The following is a 22,163-nucleotide window of genomic DNA, read 5'->3' as shown; positions in this document are numbered from 1 at the left end:
ACACTGCAAAATATTTAGGCACTTGGAAGCTCTTAAGCAATTTCTTTTGAAGGATAGAGTAGTTTTTAATATGCTAAGTGAAGGAAGATGAGCTTCTGTGGAAGGCTGTTGATAGTCAGAAGAGACTGGTATGTAAATACGATTTGAAATATTTTTATGTATCTGGCCAGAGATTATTACATACTTGAAAAAAAACGTTTGGTGGTGGTATATAGTATGTGTTGCAACTGCTAATTTTGTGAGAAAGATTTGTCACTGCTATTACAAGATGAGGGCAAGGTGAGAAAGGTGACATGTAGACAGTGCGGCTGCATTGGAAATTAAGCTTAAAGATGACTGAGAAACTTCAGTTTGGGATTGCATAACTTCAAGCAAAATTCCTTTAAGGCACTCTTGTGAAAATGCTTATTCCTATTTTAAATTAGCATTTTTGTGTTTAATTGTGTGTTTACATAGTACAAACATTCATATACTTACTGGTATTATGTGCAGCTTTAGTGAAAGAATCATGTAGCACGTTCAGTATGTAGTTGATTTGTTTTGAAGTATTAGTTGAGTCTCTGTGGCAAGCTCTAATATTGCTCTAAATAGTTATGCTGTGGTGTATCCTGGAATTATACACTATACAATCCTGCGATGATAATCTAATGTCACATAGTCACCGAGAAATAGGTGCTAAAGAACTGCTTGAAATTGTATCTCATGTATTATTTTGGTGAGTTTGAGTTGCCTTATCTAATTTTTAATAGGCTTTTTTCTTCTGCTATTTATAACACAGATATGGGGTAACGATCAGCTGTAGAAAGTGAAGATGACCGGTTACAAACTGCTGTATTTGTGTGCTGGGGGCAAGGGGAAATCTAAAAAGTGACTCATTCTGGTATTTTTGTGGTAGTAACTTAGTTACTGGCTATGAGTTTGTGTGAAATATGATATAGCTACTAAAAATATATATAAAGCTTATAATAGTTTCCTTTCTTTTAAACAGGATCTGTCCCATGCCACCATTGAAATGTACACAAATATTGGAAGAATTCGCTCAGCTAAGCTTGTGGGAAAGGACTTGGCAGAGTTTTATATGTAAATGAATGTTTAAAATGTCTTAAATGCATTAGCCTTGAGAAATTTGAATATAATCCTTGAGGAAAATACAGTGTATTTAAGAAGGATTTTTTTAAAAGTATTTTTAAAAATGTAAACATACCTTAATTTTCAGGCTGTATTTCAGCAAAAAAAGAATACCGGCAATCTCTTTATATCAAACCCTAATTCACACCTCATGATTTAGTACTCTTGCCTTTAACTGACCTATGTTCTTTATCCTGATCCTTTCTTCTAGAGAGAAAAGGGCCGGGTGGAGGGAGGGAAGAGATAACTTTGCATTTGCTACAGCCTGCTTTGTAATGTGGCTTCTGACTTGTTTCAAAGTTTATATTTATCTTAAGTATACTTAGACACATTTATAGTTAAGAAAAGTCAGTTAACGTGTTCTTTGGAGAGTAATCAATTTCATATTTGAGATTGTGATTGCAAAATGTTTATCTCCCCTACTGTGAAACTTAGTGATTTCTATTCCTAATTTCCAATTACATTTTTTGTGTTTATCCCTGCGGTTAAATTCCACTAAAGGAACCTCCTGCATTGGTTTTCCGTTGCATTTTATTTTTCTTGTTTAGAAGAATTTGGGAGTCCTAAGTGGATTTTTGGGAGAACATGTTGGGGCATGCTTCTCACCTGTGTTCACTAAAGCAGTCTGATTATCTAGCCTCAACAGATTCTCCTAAATGAACTTAAATTTTCACCTGAGGCAATAATGTTAGGTTTAAAGACTACCATGGAACTGCTGTGTAGTGATAAAACTGTATTTTCATTGAAGCATTTTCCTGCTTTAAAATTGTTGAGTAAGCATATTTTTAGTTAACTGTGAGAAGCTTGAGATGGCTTTTATCGTGTTTGTGGGAGGTAGCTTCATCTCACTTACTCTGACTTGAGATAGATCTGTATATGAAGCCTTTCATTGACATGGTATATTTACACTAATTACAGTTCTGCTTGCTTAAGTGAATTGCATAAAGGTAGGCCAGTGTGTTGATTTGTTACCAGCAAAATAAAGAGCATAATGGTTCATTGCATCTTCTTCTGCATTCATATGCAATGTTGCTCTCCCATCACCACTTTTTGAAAATGTATAGAGAGTTTTCATGGCTGCAAAAGTTCTTATATTACTCTCTGCTAATTCCTGTATTTTTAAAGGAGGAAGAAAGGTCCACAGAAGGCAGAAGTCTATCTTCAAGGGGCACTGAAAACTTACCTTGCTGAGGGCTGGGCATTGCTTGTCACACATACGAGAAAACAGTTAGCTGAATGTCAGAAATACCTTGGGCAAATAGAAAAGTATCCTCTTTTATGTGGTACTGGGTTTTCATTTGGTAAATATGGCATTATAATGCCTTCCTATATTAAGAAGCTTAATTCCTGGGCTTTCTTTCTATAACTGCTACTACCTTTTTCCTGTTTCTGACCTGGCAAGGACTCTTTTGGTATTTGTAATTATAGCTTTTTCCAAAAGTTAAAACAGAGGCTTGGAAGATGAAAATCTTGTGGGTTTGGTGTGGTGTGTGGTCTTTTAATATTTTTTTTTATGTAATTTATTTTTTATTTCTGTCTTTGATCTCTGCTTCAGAAGGGGAGTAGGAGTTGTTTGCTTTTAAGCTGTATAAAAGCTCAGTCTTCAGTGTGTGAATGAAATCTTCTCTGTAAATGCCACATAAATGCTAAGTAATACTTTGAGAGAATGTTTTGGCCCCATTCTAATGTTTGACAGGCTTCAAATTTTTCACTTTGATACTCTGTATTATTTTTACACACCAGTTCTATCCTCTACAGCTGTACTTGTTTAAATATTAAATCTGTCTGTGTTATACTGTTCCTACTTTCAAGATAAGAGGTGTGTGTGTAGGGAAAAGTCTACTGACTGGCCTTGGGTGTTTTGTTGTATTCTTTTTGGCATTAGAAACAGCATTATTTGAATTCTGCTTTTCATTTTAGCCTTGTGTTGTTGCTTAAATTTGTTAGCTAAATTAAGTAACTTGGTTCTAATCTGAACTGTTGTGCTGCATGCAGGATATTATGTACTATAGCAAAATGGTAGATTTTCATTATTTTTTAGTGTTTTGGGGGAAGACTACTGCTTTCATTGGTGCCATGTTATAAATGGAATTCCCCTAGGTGTTCCAGACGGGAATGGTTAGTGAACAGAGTACTTTCTGCAGGACTGTTCTTATGAAAATTGCAAGGAAAGACAGCTTTTCTTGAATGGCCCTTCTAACTTTTTTTTCCAAGCTGTTGGGAGTTTTTTTGTTTGTTTTTTATTTGCCTAAGTGACAGTACTAAGAATCTTACTGTACATGAAAATCACAGAATCATAGGGACCTCAAGAATCATCTGGTCCAACCTTTCTTGGCAAAAGCACAGTCTAGACAAGAGGGCCCAGCACCCTGTTCAGCTGAATCTTAAAAGCATCCAATGTTGGGGAATCCACCACTTCCCTGACGAGATTATTCCAGTGGCTGATTGTGTGAAAAATTGTCCTCTTGAGTCCAATCAGAATCTCTCCAGGATTAACTTGTACCCATTACCTCTCGTCTTTTCCATGTGACTCCTTGTAAAAAGAGAGTCTCCATCTTCTTTGTAGCCACCTTTAAATACTGGAACATGGTGCTAAGGTCTCCCCTAAGCCCTCTCTTCTCAAGGCTGAACAAACCCATTTCTCTCAGACTTTCCTCACACAGCAGGCTTCCCAGTCCCTTTATCATCTTTGTGACCCTCCTCTGGACCCTCTCCAACCTTTCCACATCTTTATTGTATAGCGGGGACCAAAGCTGAGCACACTGTTCCAGGTGTGGCCTGACAAGCGCTGAGCAGAGTGGGATAATGACTTCCTTATCCCTGATGGTGTTGCCCATGTTGATGCAGCCCAGCATCCCGTCAGCTTTTCTTGCCGCTGCAGCTCACTGTTTGCTCACACTGAGCTTGCTGTCCACCAGGACCCCCAGGTCCCTTTCCACAGAGCTGTTCCCCAGCCAGGCAGATCCCAGCCTGTGCTGCACTCCTGGATTATGTTTTCCCAGGTGCAAGACTTTACACTTGTCCTTGTTGCACTTCATGAGGTTGTTGTTAGCCCCCTCTTCCAGCCTGTCCAGGCCTTCCTGCAGGGTGGCTCTCCCTTCCAGGGCGTCCACTTCCCCACTCAGTTTGGTGGTATCAGCAAACTTCATCGGGGTACACTTGGTCCCATCATGCAGATCACTTATAAAGATACTAAACAGTGTTGGGCCCAATATCTATCCCTGGGGGACCTCACTCGTGACAGGTTGCCAGTTTGAATAAGGACTGTTTCCCATCACCCTCTGGCTGCAGCCTGTCAGCCCATTCCCCACCCACCGCACAGAGCACTTGTCCAGACCGTAACACAGCAGTTCCTCTAGAAGGAGGCTGTGGGGAATCTCATTGAAAGTCTTGGAGAATCCAGGTAGACAATGTCTGCTGCTCGCCCCACATCAACCCAGCAGGTTACTTTGTCATAGAAGGCGATCAGGTTTGCCAAGTATGATTTGCCCCAGTGAATCCGTGCTGGCTTTTCCTAGTCATGTTCTTTATTTGCCTTGAGAGCTCCTAGGAGGATTGGTTCCATAACTTCCCTAGGGATTGGAAAAGCTGAGCTAAATTCAAATTTGTAGTGTATTTTGGGCTTTTTCTTTTTTGTTTTTTATTTGTTTGGGTTAGAACTAGACAGACATTGTAAATGTCTGACTCCTCTGAAAATTCTTACATTGCCTTTAAAGACTTACATTCTTCTGTTTCAGTGCAAATGATTTTAAAGAATCTGAGACAGTAATATTGCAGACTTAGCTAAATATTTAAAAGAGCATTTGTAGCCCCAGCACTCAAAAGTATAAAGAATGTCTTATGACTTAGTTATGGTAACTGATGCTGTAACAGCTGGAAGATTCTCAGCCTAGTGAACTGGAATATAATCAAGTACTTATTATTTAGTTCTAAATGTTGGGCAGCATAATGCAGTACACTGGGTCTTTAACTTGCATGCTGCATTTATCTATTGTTAAATAATTAATTTTCTGTGCTCACTAATCTTTTTAGGTGGGGGCAGATTGCACAGGTTAATAATGGATCATATTTTAGTAGGTCTGCAAAAAGTAGAGATTCTGCAATATTCTCAGATGATAGTAAATCTTCCATTGTTCCTTTTCTGATGGAAGAGTGTGGTGATGATAAAAGCGGGTCTTGTATTAAAAGATTAGAAAAGCAGTACTTGAACTGTCTTGTTTTCAGTCAGATTTCTGAATGTTGTAGGTTTCTACCTCATTTTTCCTTAACTTTGTTAGTTATCTTCAAACAAGCAGCCTTTTAGCTGGTGATAATCACTTAATGGAAGATGAACGCAAAAGATTTTGCCAAGAAATACTAGATTTTGCCAATCAGAAAGCAGAGAACCAAGGTAAGTCTGGTTCTTAAATACTTAAAACTTCAGCTGCTCTAATCTGATCTTTCCCTAAAAGTAAATTGGAAGGCTTTTTCCGATTGTTTCATTACCTTTTATATGACTTCTTGAACCAACATGATTCATTTCTTGTCATCTCCAGTACATTTATAAAACTTCTGCAATAATTAAGAATAGTCAAAGATGAAAGGGTAATTAACATTTTCATCCTGAGTTCTGGAAAGTCTTTGTTTTCCTTCACTTATCTGTTTCTCTGCTTTGACAGCTCATAATTGATCTTGTGTTGGATTTTTTTCAATTCCTAACTTATCTTTGTCTCTACATTGCTGGCACGCAGATGGTAGCTCTGTGATGATGCTTCTTTTGATGTTAGATCTGTTCCCATCCACTTGCACCTTATTGTTTCAGCCATCCTACTTCTATTCTTCCTGCTGCTTCAGTAATACCTTGTCCTCTGATACTAACCATAATTCAAATTCATACAGAATACTTCCTGTAGATCTGAAGACTGTTCATTTTTATGCAGAAGTTTTTCTTGATGGATAGATATATCATAAGTAATATGCTATTTTAGACTTGCTTCTTAATTGGTACTGCCTCAATATTGGTTTTTGGAATCTAGAAAAGAGAATGAAAAACCCTTGTATGGTAAAGCTGATGGCTCAAGGCACTAGTCCCATCATTAGTTTCTTAAACTTGTACTTGCTCTTAATTTATGTGCTCTGGGAATTTTGTTGCTTTTTGCTACTGTGTTTGTCTAGAACACTTTATGTAGTATTGAAATGTTAAACTTCTATTTAGACACTATCTCCTAGTTTAGCTGTCTTTAATAGCCTGAGTACTGAAATTGTAGTACATGTAACTGCTAGAAAATAAATCTCAGCATTCCTCAGTCTCATTTCTATGCAAGATAAAACAAAAATATTAAAGTATTGATTTGTTGTGAAAGGATTAATTGTGAAAAGTTGTTGATCTGTTTAGTTCTAGGGGTTAAATTTGTAAGAGAAAAGATTTGCTGATCACCAGCAGCACTGGAGAAAAATAAAATCCTTGTTTTTCTTTCCAGGTCAAAAGGTTATATTGCCTATGCACTCCTTTGCGCAGTTGAAAACTCTACATTTTGACCCTCCAAATGCTGTTGTCCATGTGGGTGGAAAGTTGTTTATTGAGTTGACTTTGCTGAGCCAAATGCCCATCCCTGTCCAAGTGGATCAGATTGCCATCCATGTTCACTTCAGCATTGAAAAAAATAGTTACAGAAAAACAGCTGAGTGGCTCACAAAGCACAAAACTTCCAACGGTGTCATCAGTTTTCCAAATGAAGTTGCAGGCTTTCCTTTGTCAAGAAACAACTTGCCAGCACTGGAGCTATATGAAATGTATGAACGGAGTCCCTCAGACAATTCTTTGAACACTGCAGGAATTATCTGCAAAAATGTGCACATGCTGCTACGAAGGCAAGAGAGCAGCAGTTCACTGGATATACCCTCAGGGGTGACTCTAGAAGATGGGGCTCATGTGTTGAAATGCAACAACTTAATACTGGAACCAGGGGTCAATAAAATAACATTCAGTACTCAGGTATGTTCTTGTAGCTGAGTGAATGTAGCACTCATGAAAGAAGAACTAAAAGCACTGGCCAAGGAAGAGCATAGTGCTGGCAAGTGGTACCTGTATTGTTTCTTGTTACAGCTTGGGTGATGCCATTCCCCTTGTGGCTTTCTTTTTTTGTTGTTCTAGACCTTAATTTCTCTTGAAAGAAGGCTGTTGTGTTTGTGCCAAAATGTACAGGTGACTCTCCTGTTTGGAATCATTTGAGTCAGCATTCCAAAACTTATTTTAAACATCTTGGTTACTACTGCCAGAAATTAAATTGATAAATTCATATACAAGATAATGTACTACTCATGAAGTCTGCCTTCACTGTTGAGCTCATTGAGAATAATGTTTAAAAATGTTGATGGAAATGCATTTTCTAGCCTTTAGTAAGTGACTGTGTGGTTAAATTTGTTTGACAGCCTGTCACTGTGGAGGGTGATAGAATATTTTTTTCACTTGGTGGATGTAGTAAACCTACTTGCAAGAAGTATGGCAAAATTAATCTCAGCTTCAAATATTTGAATTTAGAAGATGTCAGAATTAAAGTTGCCCCCATTATTCATTTTGATCACATAAGGTATTGGAAGACAAGAACATAAGGATTATCTGCTACAGGAAGACTAAATTTGCATGAGGAAACACATGTGAAAATAGCATGTCACCATCTAAATGCCACCCTCAGAAAATGGATTACAATCCTGCTTCTGCCATATAGTGTATATATGAAATTCCCTGAATTCCCATCTTAAACATGTGCTCTATATCAGCTTAATACTTTGAGTAACCCATTTTTTCCTATTACTCTTAGCCAAGAAAGCTAAGTGCTCCCAGTAATTGCTGAAATATTTAAGGGCAGTGGTGCTTGTCACTTCTGTTCACATTGCATTACTATGAAGTGCATAGTAATTGGAAATCAGCAGACCTTGAGTACCAGTCCTGTTGGGTGGTTGGTCGTGGTGGTGGTTTTTTTTTGTGGGAGGGTTTTTTAGTTGGTGGTTGGGGTTTTTTTCCCGCCTTTTTTTTTTTTTTTTTTTTTTTTAAATTACAATTCATTCTGTGACATTGTACTCTGCTGATCTGTGGTTTGTTTACTTGTATTAATGAAATGGGGAAAGGCATTTACCTGTTGACTTAGTTCTAGGAAGTGAAATGCCAAGCATTTTCAAAAGTGAGACTTCACCATCTGTTTGGCATTCCACGAGTAGGAGCTGCTGGCCTCGATTACCATGTTGTTCTGTTCTTTGAGTTTCTTTAAATACTTTCTATCTCCCTCTCCACCTCTGTAACCCTTCATAGTGTTTAGTAGAGTTTGGTGCTACAGCAATGAACATCAGAGCAGAGAAAACTTGAGTGAGAGAAAATGCTGAGAAATTCAGTGCAGCATCTGAATGATTAACAGGAGATGGAGTAGTACAGTGAGGAATGCAACAGGTGTTTTATAGCTGCTTCATTTTCTGAGCATTATCCATCCTCTATATTGGAAAGTATATGGATGCTATGAAGAGGGAGAAAGTGTTTTGCAGCCACATATGGTATATAAGGCTGCTAGCTTTGCCATTTTATAATTGGTTTCAATTAGCTTTGGTCCCTTTTTTAAAGTAATTTTGAAATAAGAATCTATATGTCTGCTTTTGATGAGTAAAAATTGATAGCTAGACAGAGCTGACCAGGAATTTTCTTTATCATTCATAGCACAGTTTAGGTGCTCCACAGCTGAGATTTTAACTTTCTTCTTTTTTTTTTTTTTTTTTTTTTTTTTTTTCTTTTCTTTTTTTAATTGTTAATTTCTATCTTGTCATAGAACTTTATATAGAGTGAAGCTTTCTGTAGGCTTAGGTACTCTGTCTTTCCATTCCTCCAGCTCTGTGGCAGAAAGCACTAGAGAGATGTGCTTGTTACATGTGCACATGCACATCATAGAATAACATCGTGGATAACAGGTATCTCCAGATGGAAGTTGAGTTCAAGTCCCCAGTGATACAGTGTGACACTGCTGTAATGTCATTTGAACTACCTACTGACCTGATTTTTTTAGAATTCTCATTCTTTCAAATGACTGGGACAAATGAATGGGGTTTGGAGATACTGAGATGTCTTAGTGGCTGCAAATGTGGGTTTCTGTAAAAATAAATTAACATGTATGTAGAACTGGATTTCAGGTGAAGGAGCCTTACTAGAAGAAAGCTGTTAGAGACTGTTCTGAGCAGGCATTTTGGCTTAGTGGGATCAGGAAGCAATCTGAAACCACAGAAGAGGAGATATGGGTGAAAAGCTAGATAATAGCTCTGCATTAGACTTCCCTTGTTCTATATGCTTCTGGTGACTATTGGAGGATGGAGGGCCTTATGCTTATAACTTTCCTATTTTTCCAACCTTTCTTGCTTGAAAGAACTTTGCACGGGAAGATTGCTCAGTGTGAATTTTCATACAGTTATTCAAAGCATGACTTAGCTGTCCTTAAAGGGAAAATCTGAGTATGTTGTAATTTTGACAGTGTATTACTAGGTAACGTGGTGAAAGCTTCTCTAGATTTGAGATGCAGTATTTACAAAACGTTTACTAAAAATCTATTATCATTGTAGTAGTATACTGTGTCACTTCTACTGAATTACATAGCTAGCCAGAGGCTAAAACTGCTGACTTGTTTTCTAAATTTTCTTACAGCAATGCTTAATTGCACTAATTTTGCTGGAGGAGGACTGACTGTGCTTGTAAGGTGCAGAGGTAGTTTGATTCTTTCTGTAGATCTTAGACTGATGATTAGCGTTATTTATGCTGATAGCAATCTTCCAGTGTATTTTTTTCAAGCTTTAAAAGAGATCAGAAAGCATTATCTAAATTCTCCAGACTGATATTCCCATCCCATGTTGAGGTTTAAAGTATATATATATTATGAAATACTTTACTCGTGCTTTTCTGTTTATAAAGTATTCAAGGAGTAAAATTTCATGACTTTAATGTCAAAATGCATAATACTGAATTTCAGTCAGGATTTGCTCTGTAAGTAAATAACTGTGAGGTTTGAATGTTAAGTTGTTACAGCTTTTCTCCATAACTTTTAATCTTATTCTTTATATTTAATTATACCTAGCATCAATATTTATGTATTACACTTGGTAAAATGGCACATGGAAAAAGAAAACATTTCCCATTCCCTAGGATTAGTAGCTAAGAGCCAATAGAATCAAGAATAAATGTATTACCAGATGATACAGATTTGTATTTTATAATGTTACCGAAAAACATTCAGAATCCCATTATTCAGGGTAAGGGAATATTTTGAAATGAAATATGTATGTATTACTTTTTTGTAAGCATTCACACAGTGTGTGGGGTGAGGAGTGTGTGAAATTGATAGCTTGAGCTGAAAGCTGTGCCTTATATAAATGTTGTAGGATTTTATGAATGTTAGCCAAATAGGCACTTCACCGCTTGCTAAATAGCATTTCAGTAATTAATAAATATGATTATATTTTAATGTATGTGGCACTTGGAGGGGGGGAAAAAAAAACAACCAACAAACAAGACAAAAAGCACCCCAAAATAGCAGTTTGATGGCATAGCTACTGTATTAGTTATTATGATTATTGGTACATGTTACTTTTTTTTCTTGAATCAGTCAGCACTCTATGGCTTCTGTCTTAATGGGTCAAAAGGTGCTCCTTTGAAAATCTTGTCACCAACTCAGAAAACAAGTCCTTCATTTTAATTTACAAATGCAAAGTATCTGATAAAAATGAGCTGAAAACATGCTGTTCTTTAGTAGAGGGTTTGTTCTAGAAGCATTTCCTAAATTGAAAAATCCATTCAAATGTTTTCTTCAAAGGCCAAAGAACCTGGGACATACACACTCAGGCAACTGTGCACTTCAGTGGGAAAAGTACAGTTTGTCCTTCTTCATATTTACCCAGTTGTGCAGTATGATGTATATTCTCAGGAGCCCCAGCTAAAAGTGGAACCGATGACTGGTAGGTACAGCTGCTGTGATGGAATTGTTTTAATGATTTCTGTTGTACTCTCATGGGACTAGATAAAGCATTTTCTGGCTTGATTATTACTCACATTTTTTTTGCCTTACTCTTAATTTTGAGTCTAAAATAAATTCTCATTTTTCAAATTGTCCCTCAAATATGCTCTGTTAATGATGGCTAGTTTTCAACAACTGCTTCCAGTGCTTGGCTCTGAAACATGTAGTGTCACTTTTGAACATGAATTTGAACATGTAGTGTTACTTAAATATCAGCTATCATTTGAGTTGCCATACTGATTAGGATAAGTGAATATTTAAATCTGTAATTGACTGAGTTCCTGATTCGCTATTTCTGTGACACTGCAGTATCTGGTATTTACGAGAAATGTGTAAGAACTGGGATCCTCTACTAGAGGTGATAATACAAACTTAACTAAAATTTAATACTGAATAAATCCATTGGCTTCATGGATGGCTGAGCATTACTTATTGTAGAGTTCATTTATAAATGGAAGGAAATAGTGATTTTGTTTCCAGGCTATTAACTGAGGTAGTTGAGAAGTTAATATGTATTTTATGCTATCATTCCAGTTACAGGGGTTGCAATTTGTGGTGAAGGATGTACAAGCATAGTGGGCATTAATCAAATTCGCTACCCCTATGAAATTAATGGGTGTGATTCAGATATTTGAGAGTCTGTGCATACTGGTATTCCTGATTATGTAAATACAGTGTGTGGGTATGGCTGGCATTGTAGGTGCAAAAACATAAAGCTGCCTACAGTCTGGAGAATTTAACAAAAAGCTTAGTAAATTCTTTGGGATTATTTTATTTCTCTGAATTCTGTGCTGCCAGAGCTACACAGTATGTGAGCCAGCTAGTCTAAGCCATCCATGAAACAGTGGGTTTGGTCACTTAAGTTGAAACAACCAGTTTCTCCACACTGATGTATCTGAACTAGATTTAATGTGTTGCATAGTACCAAAACCCCACACTTCTAAGTTACACTAACATGTGTGACAAATTGTCTGGCGATACTGCTAACATGCCTTAGCAATGCATTGTAACCATCTACTGATGGATGCTGGAATCTGTTAAAAATTTCTGCTTTCTTCTTCAGATAGCCTTTTGGCTGGCATCCCCCAGAAGGTGAAATTCACAGTGACTACTGGTCACTACACCATGAAGAATGGGGATACTTTGCAGCTCAGTAACGCGGATGCCATGACTATTCTGTACCATCCGGAGAGCAAGGCAGTGATCTATTCCAACACCAGAGGTAAGCAATGAAGTAAAAATTAATAATCTTTAAACGGCTGAAAATTCAGTAATCCTGAAGTAAACCTGTACTTACAGTATTAAGAACACTGATGCTGTCTTTTTCAGTCGTCACTATTAAGAACAATTCTAGGGACTTGGAACAGAGTACTTCAGTCCAAGAAAGGTCTTGAACTTTCATCCTCAAATAGTATGAAATTTTCAGCAAACATAGCTGGACAACTTTTACTTCCATTGATGAGATTCAGTAGATGTGAAACTGCTGCTGAAATGACTATCTGTCATGATTTCTAAGTGAATGATGGTGAACTTTTATTACTATGTGAGCTCTAGTTTGACTAGACCATTTTTATTGTGAAGTAGTTGTTAAGTAGGTTTTTATGTAGTGCTCTATGTAAATAGAACATTTCCTTTGGCTGATGTTTCATTTAAACAGATGACATCCTAATTGCCTTTTTTCCAAGCATAAGTCCTGTATAGGCTTCTCAGTTGCTCAAACACAGCCAACTTTTACATAAATGGGAAGAACAGTCTTAACAGACTTGATGAAATTAAGATTAAAATAGACAGTACAGAGGCACCTTGTGTAGTATTTTAAAGATAGATGATGCATGGCAACCAAGAATACTGATGTGTGTGTGTTCAATAAGTTGTAAATTTGCTTGAAGTGAAATTACGAGACTAAGGAGTGCAGGATGTTGTAAAAAGTTCAGTATGTGTCATATGATGGACTAAAGTAGCTCTTTAGCTAATATGAAGCTTGTTATCAAATTGTCCTCTTAGTTCTTTCTCAGACATTGGAAGGGACTACTAGACAGAATGCAGTGGTTACCTTCCTGTGGCTTAAGAAGGATAGAGCGTTACTATTGGGAAGTTGTGAACAGCAGTGGTATTTAAGATGTGTGGATTATAGCTCATTTGAAGAGGTTACCGTGGAGTTGTATAACGTGGTTTCTTGCTGCTGTTTTTGCAGACATGGAGATCTTGCTAGGAAATGGTTATGGCACCACGTATTTTTCTATGACACTATTGCTTTTTAGGCTAGTTCCATTACTTACAGATTAAAAAGAAAATTGGGAAGGGATGAATTTGTTGTTTTAAAACTACTTTTTTCCCCATTCTACACAACTGTAGAAAAGATCTCAGAATCATCATTAAGGATTCAGTCTTCTGAAAAGATCACAAGCATCAGTTTGCCAGTAGTTCCCGCATACCATGTGATTGAATTTGAACTAGAAGTTATGTATTTGCCATCAGCCACAGAATCTGCAGTGGACAAAGAAAATACTACAAATAAAGAAGTTCACAGAAAAAACAAAGAGAAGCAGAAACAGGACAACTGTATGGCTACTGTTGACCAAAAAGTAAGATGTAATTTAACGTTTTTATTATGAAATCTATTTGATCACAGGGGCATACACTTCACAAAATAGAAGTGATGGTGGGCTGGGAAACCTGCTTGCATTGAACTAATTTTCACTTAGAAGATGTACATGTGAAAATCATTGCAAGTATTGTGACGAGAACATAAATATAAGCAGAAATATACACTATATTGCCAACTGTTCCACTGGGTAGTAATCTGAGTTTTAATGTTCTAACACAGTTTATATAGGATGAAGGATACTAATTTGGTGGTCTTTAAATTCTCCCTTCTGACTCATGGGAAAGATATTTCTTCCACTTGCAAAGAATTTGTGTGCTGGGTTAAGGTACATAACACTGCAGTGTTTTAAGCTGTCGCATTATATAGATTGAGGTAACTTTTCTTCTTAATTTTCATTATGAAGGGTGAATAAAATAAGTAGTATGGAAAGCTCCTCAGCTGACAGCAAAATGATCTTGAAACCATCACCTTTCACAGTGTTAATTCCTTGTTAAAATTGACCAAGTGTGCTGCCATGTATCCTTGTGTATGAAGAGTCTGAAGAGTTGGGTAAAAGGGATAGCTATAGACTAGCGTTGATAAAATGTGATGTGACGTTTTTTTTTTCCTCTGCATATAAAACTATATTGTTAAATATATATGCTTTACAATTGGAAGAATGGCAGCATTTGCTTAAGGAGAAATAGTTCAGTTAAGTGTGCTGCTTCCAGTTAAAACAAATATACATTAAATACATATTTTTCAATATTTTGAGCTTGTATGTAATATATTAAAGTATTATAAAGACATTTCAGTAATAGATTTTAAAGCAATCTATTTGATATTGACCTCTTAACAGATTATTGTGTTAAGATGCTATTGGTATTGTTTGTGTCCTGTTTTTTTTTTTTTTCTTCTGTTCCCCTTTATTTCTAGTCTTCAGAACGGGGTATGTCAGTTTCCACTTCGAGATTTCATTTCCTGCTCACATGAAAACAAAACCCCAATATTTTGTCAGATTAGTTTTTGACATATTGATTTTTTTTTTCCTTGCACTGCTTCTGGATGCATTAGATGCAGACACTTGATGAGAAAAGTTTTGCTTAGAAATGAGAAGAAAATAAAAATCATTATGCCAAAGGCCATTATGAATAAGAACTTTGTTCCCTTTTTCCTTTAGGTAACCATTGATTGTCCTTGGTCGATTTACTCCACTATTATTGCATTAACATTCTGCATACCTTTTAATGCCAAGCATTCCTTATTGTCAGCTGGCAAACGGTAATGTACTCATTAAGTAGTTATTGCTTCTTTCTTCTTACAAAATATGGAGCTGGAGTTTCATAAGTAATATTTATAGTAGCTTTTTCTTTTTAAATTGGGATTTTGTTGTCTTACACAGCTTCCCATTGGAAGCTTGTGCATTTCCTCTAGTGTTCTTTCATAACAATAAAACAGATCTGTGGTTTCAGCTATTTTGGAAATAAAACCACAAGATAAACCAAGCTATCCTATTTCTGTGTAGTTATTTGGTTTTGTTTCATATGAAAGAGGATGCTTTACAGCCTTGTTTCTACAGACTTGTAAGTACTGAGGAAATGATTGAAAGAAACAAGTATACCTGCCATTCTGGTTTTGCTTGAGCTGAGCACTTTGAAGACAATTTTATGGATATACATGTTTTCAATGTAACTATTGTGTCATGTTTTCCAGGAAATATGTGCAAGTCTGTGTACAGAACTTGTCAGAACTCTGTTTCCAGCTTTCAGACAACAGTCTAAAAAATTCTGCTGGCTGTACAGATTTGAAGCTGGTACCTCTGAACACTGAATCTCAACAGGTAAAGAATCACTTGGTTGTTTATGAGCTCATTGGCAGAACAGCTAGATGAAAGCTCTTGTTAGCAAAATCATTATCACTTCTGCACATAGATTTTATAGCGACTAAGGCTGATAGCCTTAGGTCAGACCTTTGTTGTCCTCTGAGTAACTTTGAATCTTAAGGGTGCTTTAAAAGGCATTTACACCTGTAGATCTCAGACTAAATTCTTAAAACTTGCAGATTATTAGGTAAGTTTTCAGACTTGTCCGTTTGACTCATGCAAAGCAGTACATACCTGCTTGAACAACAGCTATATAAATGTAATATCACTGTTAACATTTAATTTGTTCATTAGGTTTTAGGAAAAAAATTAGGTAGAGACTGTTTTCCAATTAAATGCAGCTGTAAACTACTTAAGTTGCAAAACAGTCCCCTTGAAGTTTCCATTAGCCTTGTCTGAACAAGATACTAAATTGGTCATTCTTGGTGCCTAGGAAAAGTATATACAAACATTATTAATATCTTTATTAAATGTAACTTTTGAATAAAATATTTTTCACACGTACTTGAATGTGAAGTGTTCCCTTTTGAAACACTGATTCTGACTGGGAAGTGTATCCCTCCTTTTAATTACACACGCATTTTTTAAAAAATTCACTATTAGTTATTTTGGTTGCATATTTTCCCTAACGATTTATTTAACACTAAATAGGTAATCTGTTTTTATAAACCGTATTAACACCAGAACAAGCAAACATATATATGTGCATTTCCACTTCTTTCTCAGAGAAGGAGCTAATACTATAAACGTTCTCTTTCAGGTCATATACAGTAAGCAATCAATATTCTTTGTATGGGAATTGAAGTGGACAAAAGAGCTTCCTCTTTCCTTGCAGTGCCTGTTTTCAGTCAGCTTTTGTCCAGCTACCTCTGAAGAACAGTCTCTTACCCTGAAGCCGTTCACTTATGAATTCCAAGTGGAAAATTTTTTTGTATGTACTCTTCTAAGCGTAGTATATATTAACTGAATCTGGTTTCCTAGTATATGGAAAGAGAAAATCAAGAAATACATTAGAAAACTTCTGTTGAAATAATGAGATTGATATCTACTTAGAATCATTGGAAAGCCAGTTTGTTGAACCATAGAACTGAATCCTGATATGATATAGTGGAGTCACATGCTTGCCACTGGAATGGAGTAGGGGACAGGGAGGGACATAACACTTGCAAAAGTGTCCTTGATTTTGTTTAATTTTTTATGTGTTTTTACCTTCCTGGGCTTGTGCCATGGAGACTGTCCTTAGATTACTGAGCTGTTTTTTCCCTGCTGGCTTAAGACTGTGCTCTCCAGAACAAATCGCAATTTCCGAAAACTCTTTGCTATTGAAAGCATTTGAGTTGGTTTTTGTAGTGCTTGAGATGAGGTCCTCTGATGAAATATTCAGGGTTTTCTAGGCCATTATCTTAAATGTTTCTTCTTTCCCTTTATGGACAAACTTTTTATTCCTTTTATCAGCTAGGAAGCATGCATATAGGCTAGATACAACTTTCTATTAAAGGAATTCTATCAACATTATTTAATCTCATCTCTAAATTCAGTCTTGTGTTACCCTTTTTGATGCTTGGGTAGAAAGTAGCAACATGAGAAGACTCTCATTTGGTTAAATCCTTTTGTCTGTTTTCAGTGTTGCTGTGTTTTCTACCTGCTTATTACAAACTGGTGTTCAGCAATATTTTAGCTACTTGTTTACCTACTAGCATGAAACTAGTGTTTGTTGACACCTGTATCAGCATCTTTCTGAAGTTTTTAAAGAGAACTGTGTTAAACACCGGGGGTTTTTGGTAGAAATTTAGTTTTGTAGTAGTTAAAAATTAGCTCTGATAATGTGGGCACAGTTATTCTGGGGACTATGATGGTAAGAGTGATGAAGTAGTTCTCCCGTATTACTCAAAATTTGAGTAATGTGTCTGAAAAGTGAGGAGCCAAGAAAGTGATAAAAGTTTGTTTAAATGGTAAGAAGATTGGTGTCCATTTAGGAGCATTGAAAAACTGAGTTAAAGCACAGAAATGGAGGTCAAAATGATATGCTCACTGCTAGTATCAACAATAGATTGAATCAAATTTGATTTGATTATTTTCTCAAACTGAGCAAGATAATGAAGTGAACATTACTTACAACTGAATCTTGCATTACAAAGATTTAATAGGTTGTAGATGTTATAAATGTGAAGTTTTGTACTGTATCACTTGTCCAGTTCAGTTTAAACGCAAGTAAACCACCCCTTTTTTCTTGATAACAGCACTGTTTTCTTCCTGACAGACATTGTATCATGTGAAAACTGAAATTTTTCCACCACTGGGGGCAGAATATTGTAAAACAGGCTCACTCTGCTCTTTAGAAGTGTCAATCACCCGACTTGTTGACCTCTCAGAGGTTGACAGAGATGAAGCATTAACAGAATCAGATGGATATTGCACAACAAAACTTATGTATGAAGGTAAGAATATTTTCCTTAAGCATATTGACAAAATTCCCCAGTAGTTTTGTTCTGATAATGACATCTGCCAGACTTTCCATGGCATATATTCTTGTATTGTGAGTACACTCACTGAAGTGACTTTACACTCAGTAAAGCAGTTTTCATTTTGCCAGACTGAGAATATTTTATTTTTTCCACGTTAATCTGTCTTCAAGTAAAATATAAATGCTGTTCAGACTGGATGGATACTTGTTGAGGCCCAACTATGGTCCCTTTTGTGTAGGGCTATTTTCTTACCTTGCATAGCTCTTCACACTGGTGGACTTTTAGATGTTGCTAAAATGCTGATTTTAAAAGTGCTGTAAAATTATACCGAGGGTTCTTAATTTTTCAGAAAAGATCTTTATAGTGTTTGCTCTTTACTCTTGCAGTTGTTGACAACAGTAGTAACTGGGCAGTCTGTGGAAAAAGTTCTGGAGTGATATCTATGCCTGTAGCAGCTCGAGCAACTCACAAAGTCCACATGGAAGTGATGCCGCTGTTTGCTGGATATCTGCCTTTTCCTGATGTCAGATTGTTTAAATATCTCCCTCACCATTCTGCTCACTCCATGCAACTTGATGCTGGTAAAGCTCTCTTGGCTACATGGCTACTTTCATAAATGATTCTGCTTCTCCTGTGTGCTTGTGTAAAGAGAAAAGCAAAGAGAGGAAGTATACTGACCAAGTACTCATAGGCATCTTTGTTACTTACCTTCGCTCGCAGTTCTCATTTGACACTTATGAAATGTTGCTCTTATGAGAACTTTGAATTTGGGCTGCAGCCTTAATCTGTGAGGAGGAATAATAAATGCATTGCTTTCTTATATTTCCTTTAAAGATTACTGGGCAAATTAGTTGCCACTGGCTTTATAATCAAGTGAAAACTACTTGATAACCCTCTAGTCCCATGGTTTCACTGTCTGTAAACCGCACATCTACTGTGTCTTCCTTAGCTTTGAGTTTTTTTCCCAGTTTTTGAAAGGATTAATTACAAAATAAAAGAACTGCTAAAAACATGTGGCATATAAACCAGATGAGATGAAGAGTTTAAATTACCACAGCCACCACTACCTAGAGTATTTATCTGTATCAATAAGTAGTCCCAGAGCTGTAGTGAGAATTCACTCATACAGGCAACTTACCATTTGTTAGCAGAGCTCCAGGAACCGCCGGTGTGCACCCTTCTAGCCTGTGACAAATGTGAGGTAATGCTACTTCAATTTTCCTTAGAAACCATTATAATTCACTCCATTACATCTGCTGCTGGCCAAAAGTGTGCACAGAGTGTTACCTCAGCAGAGATGATCAGTAACTGTTAACATGTGGCACGTTGACTGCGCGCCTGAGCTCTGACATTTTTTGTTTTATCACTCCATAGAATAAAACTGTGGGTTTTTGTTTTAAACAGACAGCTGGATTGAAAACGATAACCTCTCTGTGGACAAGAATGTGGATGATCAAGCTGACAGCAGCAGCGTAAGGAGCAGAGGTAGCTTGCATTCCGCAGCCAGCGGGGAACACAAAGGTTTACCAATGCCCCGTCTGCAGTCCTTTTCATCTGGTCAGGTCTTCAACTGCAGCACGGGGATGCAAATACTTGTCATTCCCAGCAAGGATGACCATGTTCTGGAAGTCAATATCACGTGACAACTTGGTATGAGAATGAGGAAAGCAAAACCCGTTAGAAACTGGATATGAAAGCACTTTAAAGGATTATGACCTGGTTAGTCTTTGTTGTAACATTCTAACTCTAAGGAGACCTATGGCACTCAACAGGTACTGGCCATGGAAGCACCAGACAATTGTATCAATTTAAATGCACAGTGAAGCTTGTGTCAGCTAGTTTATATTGCCACTTCAGTATGTTTTGTGTAAGCTATTGGGTTTTCTCCCTTCAGTCGCATCCTGCATCACAACACCGGACAACCAAAATAAAACATCCAAATATTTGGACCACTTCTTTATTTTAGTCTGGCAGCTGAGAGATTGATTTCATGCTTCCTACATACTTTAGAATTTAGAGTTGGATGATATAATTATCCAAATCTTGGATTTTTATGTAATTATTTACAGGCTTTTCCACACATGTGCCAGAAACACAACAGAGCATACAACAGCACATTCACTGGTGTAATAGTTGCTTTTCTGTTGTTTTCTTTTTTTTTGTTCTGTTTTGTTTTATCATTGTTAATTCCTGTCATTGCAATTTAATATAAAACTTCCATTGTTTGCATACTTAGATGCATGGAAGAGCTACTGCTATAAACAATCTTAACTGAACAAAATTCCTTGATTTTTTGAGGCTTTCTCCTTCACAGAGTAGACACTGTGATGTCACATATATATGATTTTTTTGGGGGTGGGGGCTGGGTCATCCTCTTGCATAGTTCTTACCAAAGAAAGATATTGATAGAATTTAATAATAAATTATTTGGCTTATTGAGTTCCCAGATTAATTTCTTTTATTACCATTTCTAAGTGGCTTGGTTTGCTGCCCCAATTCTTAAATTGGGGCAAAAATTTCAGTATGATGTGATACTTGAACAGTCAACCTTTCATCATAAAGGCTTAGTGTAATTATTACTGATTAGAGGCCAGACTTCCGCATTCATGATGGAAGAAAGGGGTTGGTTTGATATAGGAAAGCTTGCAGATGTAGAATAATTGTGAAACAAAGTTAAAACATGTAACTTAAAGAATTTCATTATTTATATCTGAAATGTAAATACAAAAAATGTAAAAAAAAAAAAAAAGTGTAATTTTTGTGAATGTTGCAAATCCACCTGTGACTGGAAAAATTACAACTCCTTCTGATGTTCTGCTTCTGATACTGAAACTTGTGCATTTAATGTTGAGAATGACCTTTTCTACTTGCAGATCTATAATGGTGCGTTGTCAACAGATTCCACAGAGGAAAACTGTCCCATATCAAATACTTGTCAGTAAACCTAAAGTGAGGAACTGCTCATTAGACAAGTTTGTTGGTTTTTTTTCTAAACTCAGGTTCTGTTAAATTATAAAGGAGAAGAAAAAAACAAACCCTTTTTCCCAAAAGAATCACAATTAAATTGAAAAGTCAATAGGTGCCCTGCACTGGTCTCATTTTTTTAACTTTTTTTTTTTATTTAAAAAACCCCAGTATGTCTAAATGGATGTATAAAGTAGACCTGCTAGCTGAAAATGTTCTTGTTATGCATCTTCTTTCTGTGAAGGAATGCCCTTTCTCTGTGGAAATCATACCATTTTATTCTGGATAAAACCCAAAGCATCGTTTAGTGTGACTGACTGCTGGGATTCTTTGACTGGAAAAGGTAACAAGTTAGTGACTTTGACACTGCAGGTATTATAATTAATTCCATTTTCATGGTTTGCTATTAAATCATTTTTCACATTGTTCTGTAATATACTGTTAGATTAAACACATTGTACTAAGATTGTTTAATGAAATTGTAAGCGTTACAGTTCTAAATATACATGTTTTAAAAAGAAACTGACTTTGCTGCTGCTCTGACTTCTCCTAGTTATTTTTCGTTTGAAGGATTGTTAAAGTAGCCTTAGCCAAAATCGATGAAACAGGAAAATATTTTCTAAACTCAAAAGGAGGGGTCCTATTTAAGATAGCGGCCTAAAGCGTGGTCTTCGGATATCGGCACGGGGTTGCCACTTTCTGCCTCCGCCGGGGAGCCGCGTCAGGGCTGCTGCCGCTCAGGTTCCGAGTGGCCCCGCTGCCACCAGCGAAGGACACGGACACGCGTGTCCCGCCGCTGGCTGCTGCAGCAGCGCTGAGGGGAGGCGGGAGCAGCTGCCCCAGCGAGCGCGGGCCCTGCCGAGGCGCGCATGCGCAGAAGGGGAGACCGGTTGTACCGAAGCGGCTTCACCGTGGGGCCCGCCGGTCTGCCGCCGCGCCCCGCCCCGTTCCGCCGGAGGGAGGGGAGGGGAGGGGAGGGGAGGGGAGGGGAGGGGAGGGGAGGGGAGGGGAGGGGAGGGGAGGGGAGGGGAGGGGAGGGGAGGGAGAGAGGGCGGGCCCGGCCGGCCCCCGCCGCGCTCTCCCCGCCCGACAGCGGCTTCCCACCGCTTCTCTGTCAC

General features: G+C 37.3%; 1 protein-coding gene across 1 annotated transcript in view; it reads left to right on the top strand.

Moving 5' to 3' along the window:
• The window catches only part of TRAPPC10 (trafficking protein particle complex subunit 10), a 47,344-nt gene extending 25,777 nt beyond the window's left edge, over positions 1-21,567 (top strand). Inside the window, exons 11-23 of the mRNA XM_032994485.2 lie at positions 989-1,080; positions 2,254-2,394; positions 5,406-5,518; positions 6,588-7,102; positions 10,947-11,088; positions 12,211-12,369; positions 13,503-13,732; positions 14,915-15,015; positions 15,448-15,574; positions 16,377-16,547; positions 17,877-18,054; positions 18,468-18,662; positions 19,486-21,567. Of these exons, the coding sequence (XP_032850376.2) occupies positions 989-1,080; positions 2,254-2,394; positions 5,406-5,518; positions 6,588-7,102; positions 10,947-11,088; positions 12,211-12,369; positions 13,503-13,732; positions 14,915-15,015; positions 15,448-15,574; positions 16,377-16,547; positions 17,877-18,054; positions 18,468-18,662; positions 19,486-19,724 (2,403 nt within the window). The 3' untranslated portion in view covers positions 19,725-21,567. The remainder of the gene's footprint in view (positions 1-988; positions 1,081-2,253; positions 2,395-5,405; positions 5,519-6,587; positions 7,103-10,946; positions 11,089-12,210; positions 12,370-13,502; positions 13,733-14,914; positions 15,016-15,447; positions 15,575-16,376; positions 16,548-17,876; positions 18,055-18,467; positions 18,663-19,485) is intronic.
• Positions 21,568-22,163: the final 596 nt, after the last annotated feature.

The sequence above is a fragment of the Tyto alba genome, unplaced genomic scaffold (genome assembly GCF_018691265.1).
Source record: "Tyto alba isolate M040663 unplaced genomic scaffold, T.alba_DEE_v4.0 Super-Scaffold_14, whole genome shotgun sequence".
In the NCBI taxonomy this organism is placed as follows: domain Eukaryota; kingdom Metazoa; phylum Chordata; class Aves; order Strigiformes; family Tytonidae; genus Tyto; species Tyto alba.
The sequence above is the reverse complement of the archived record's forward strand: the minus strand, read 5'-3'. Positions and strand labels throughout refer to the sequence as shown.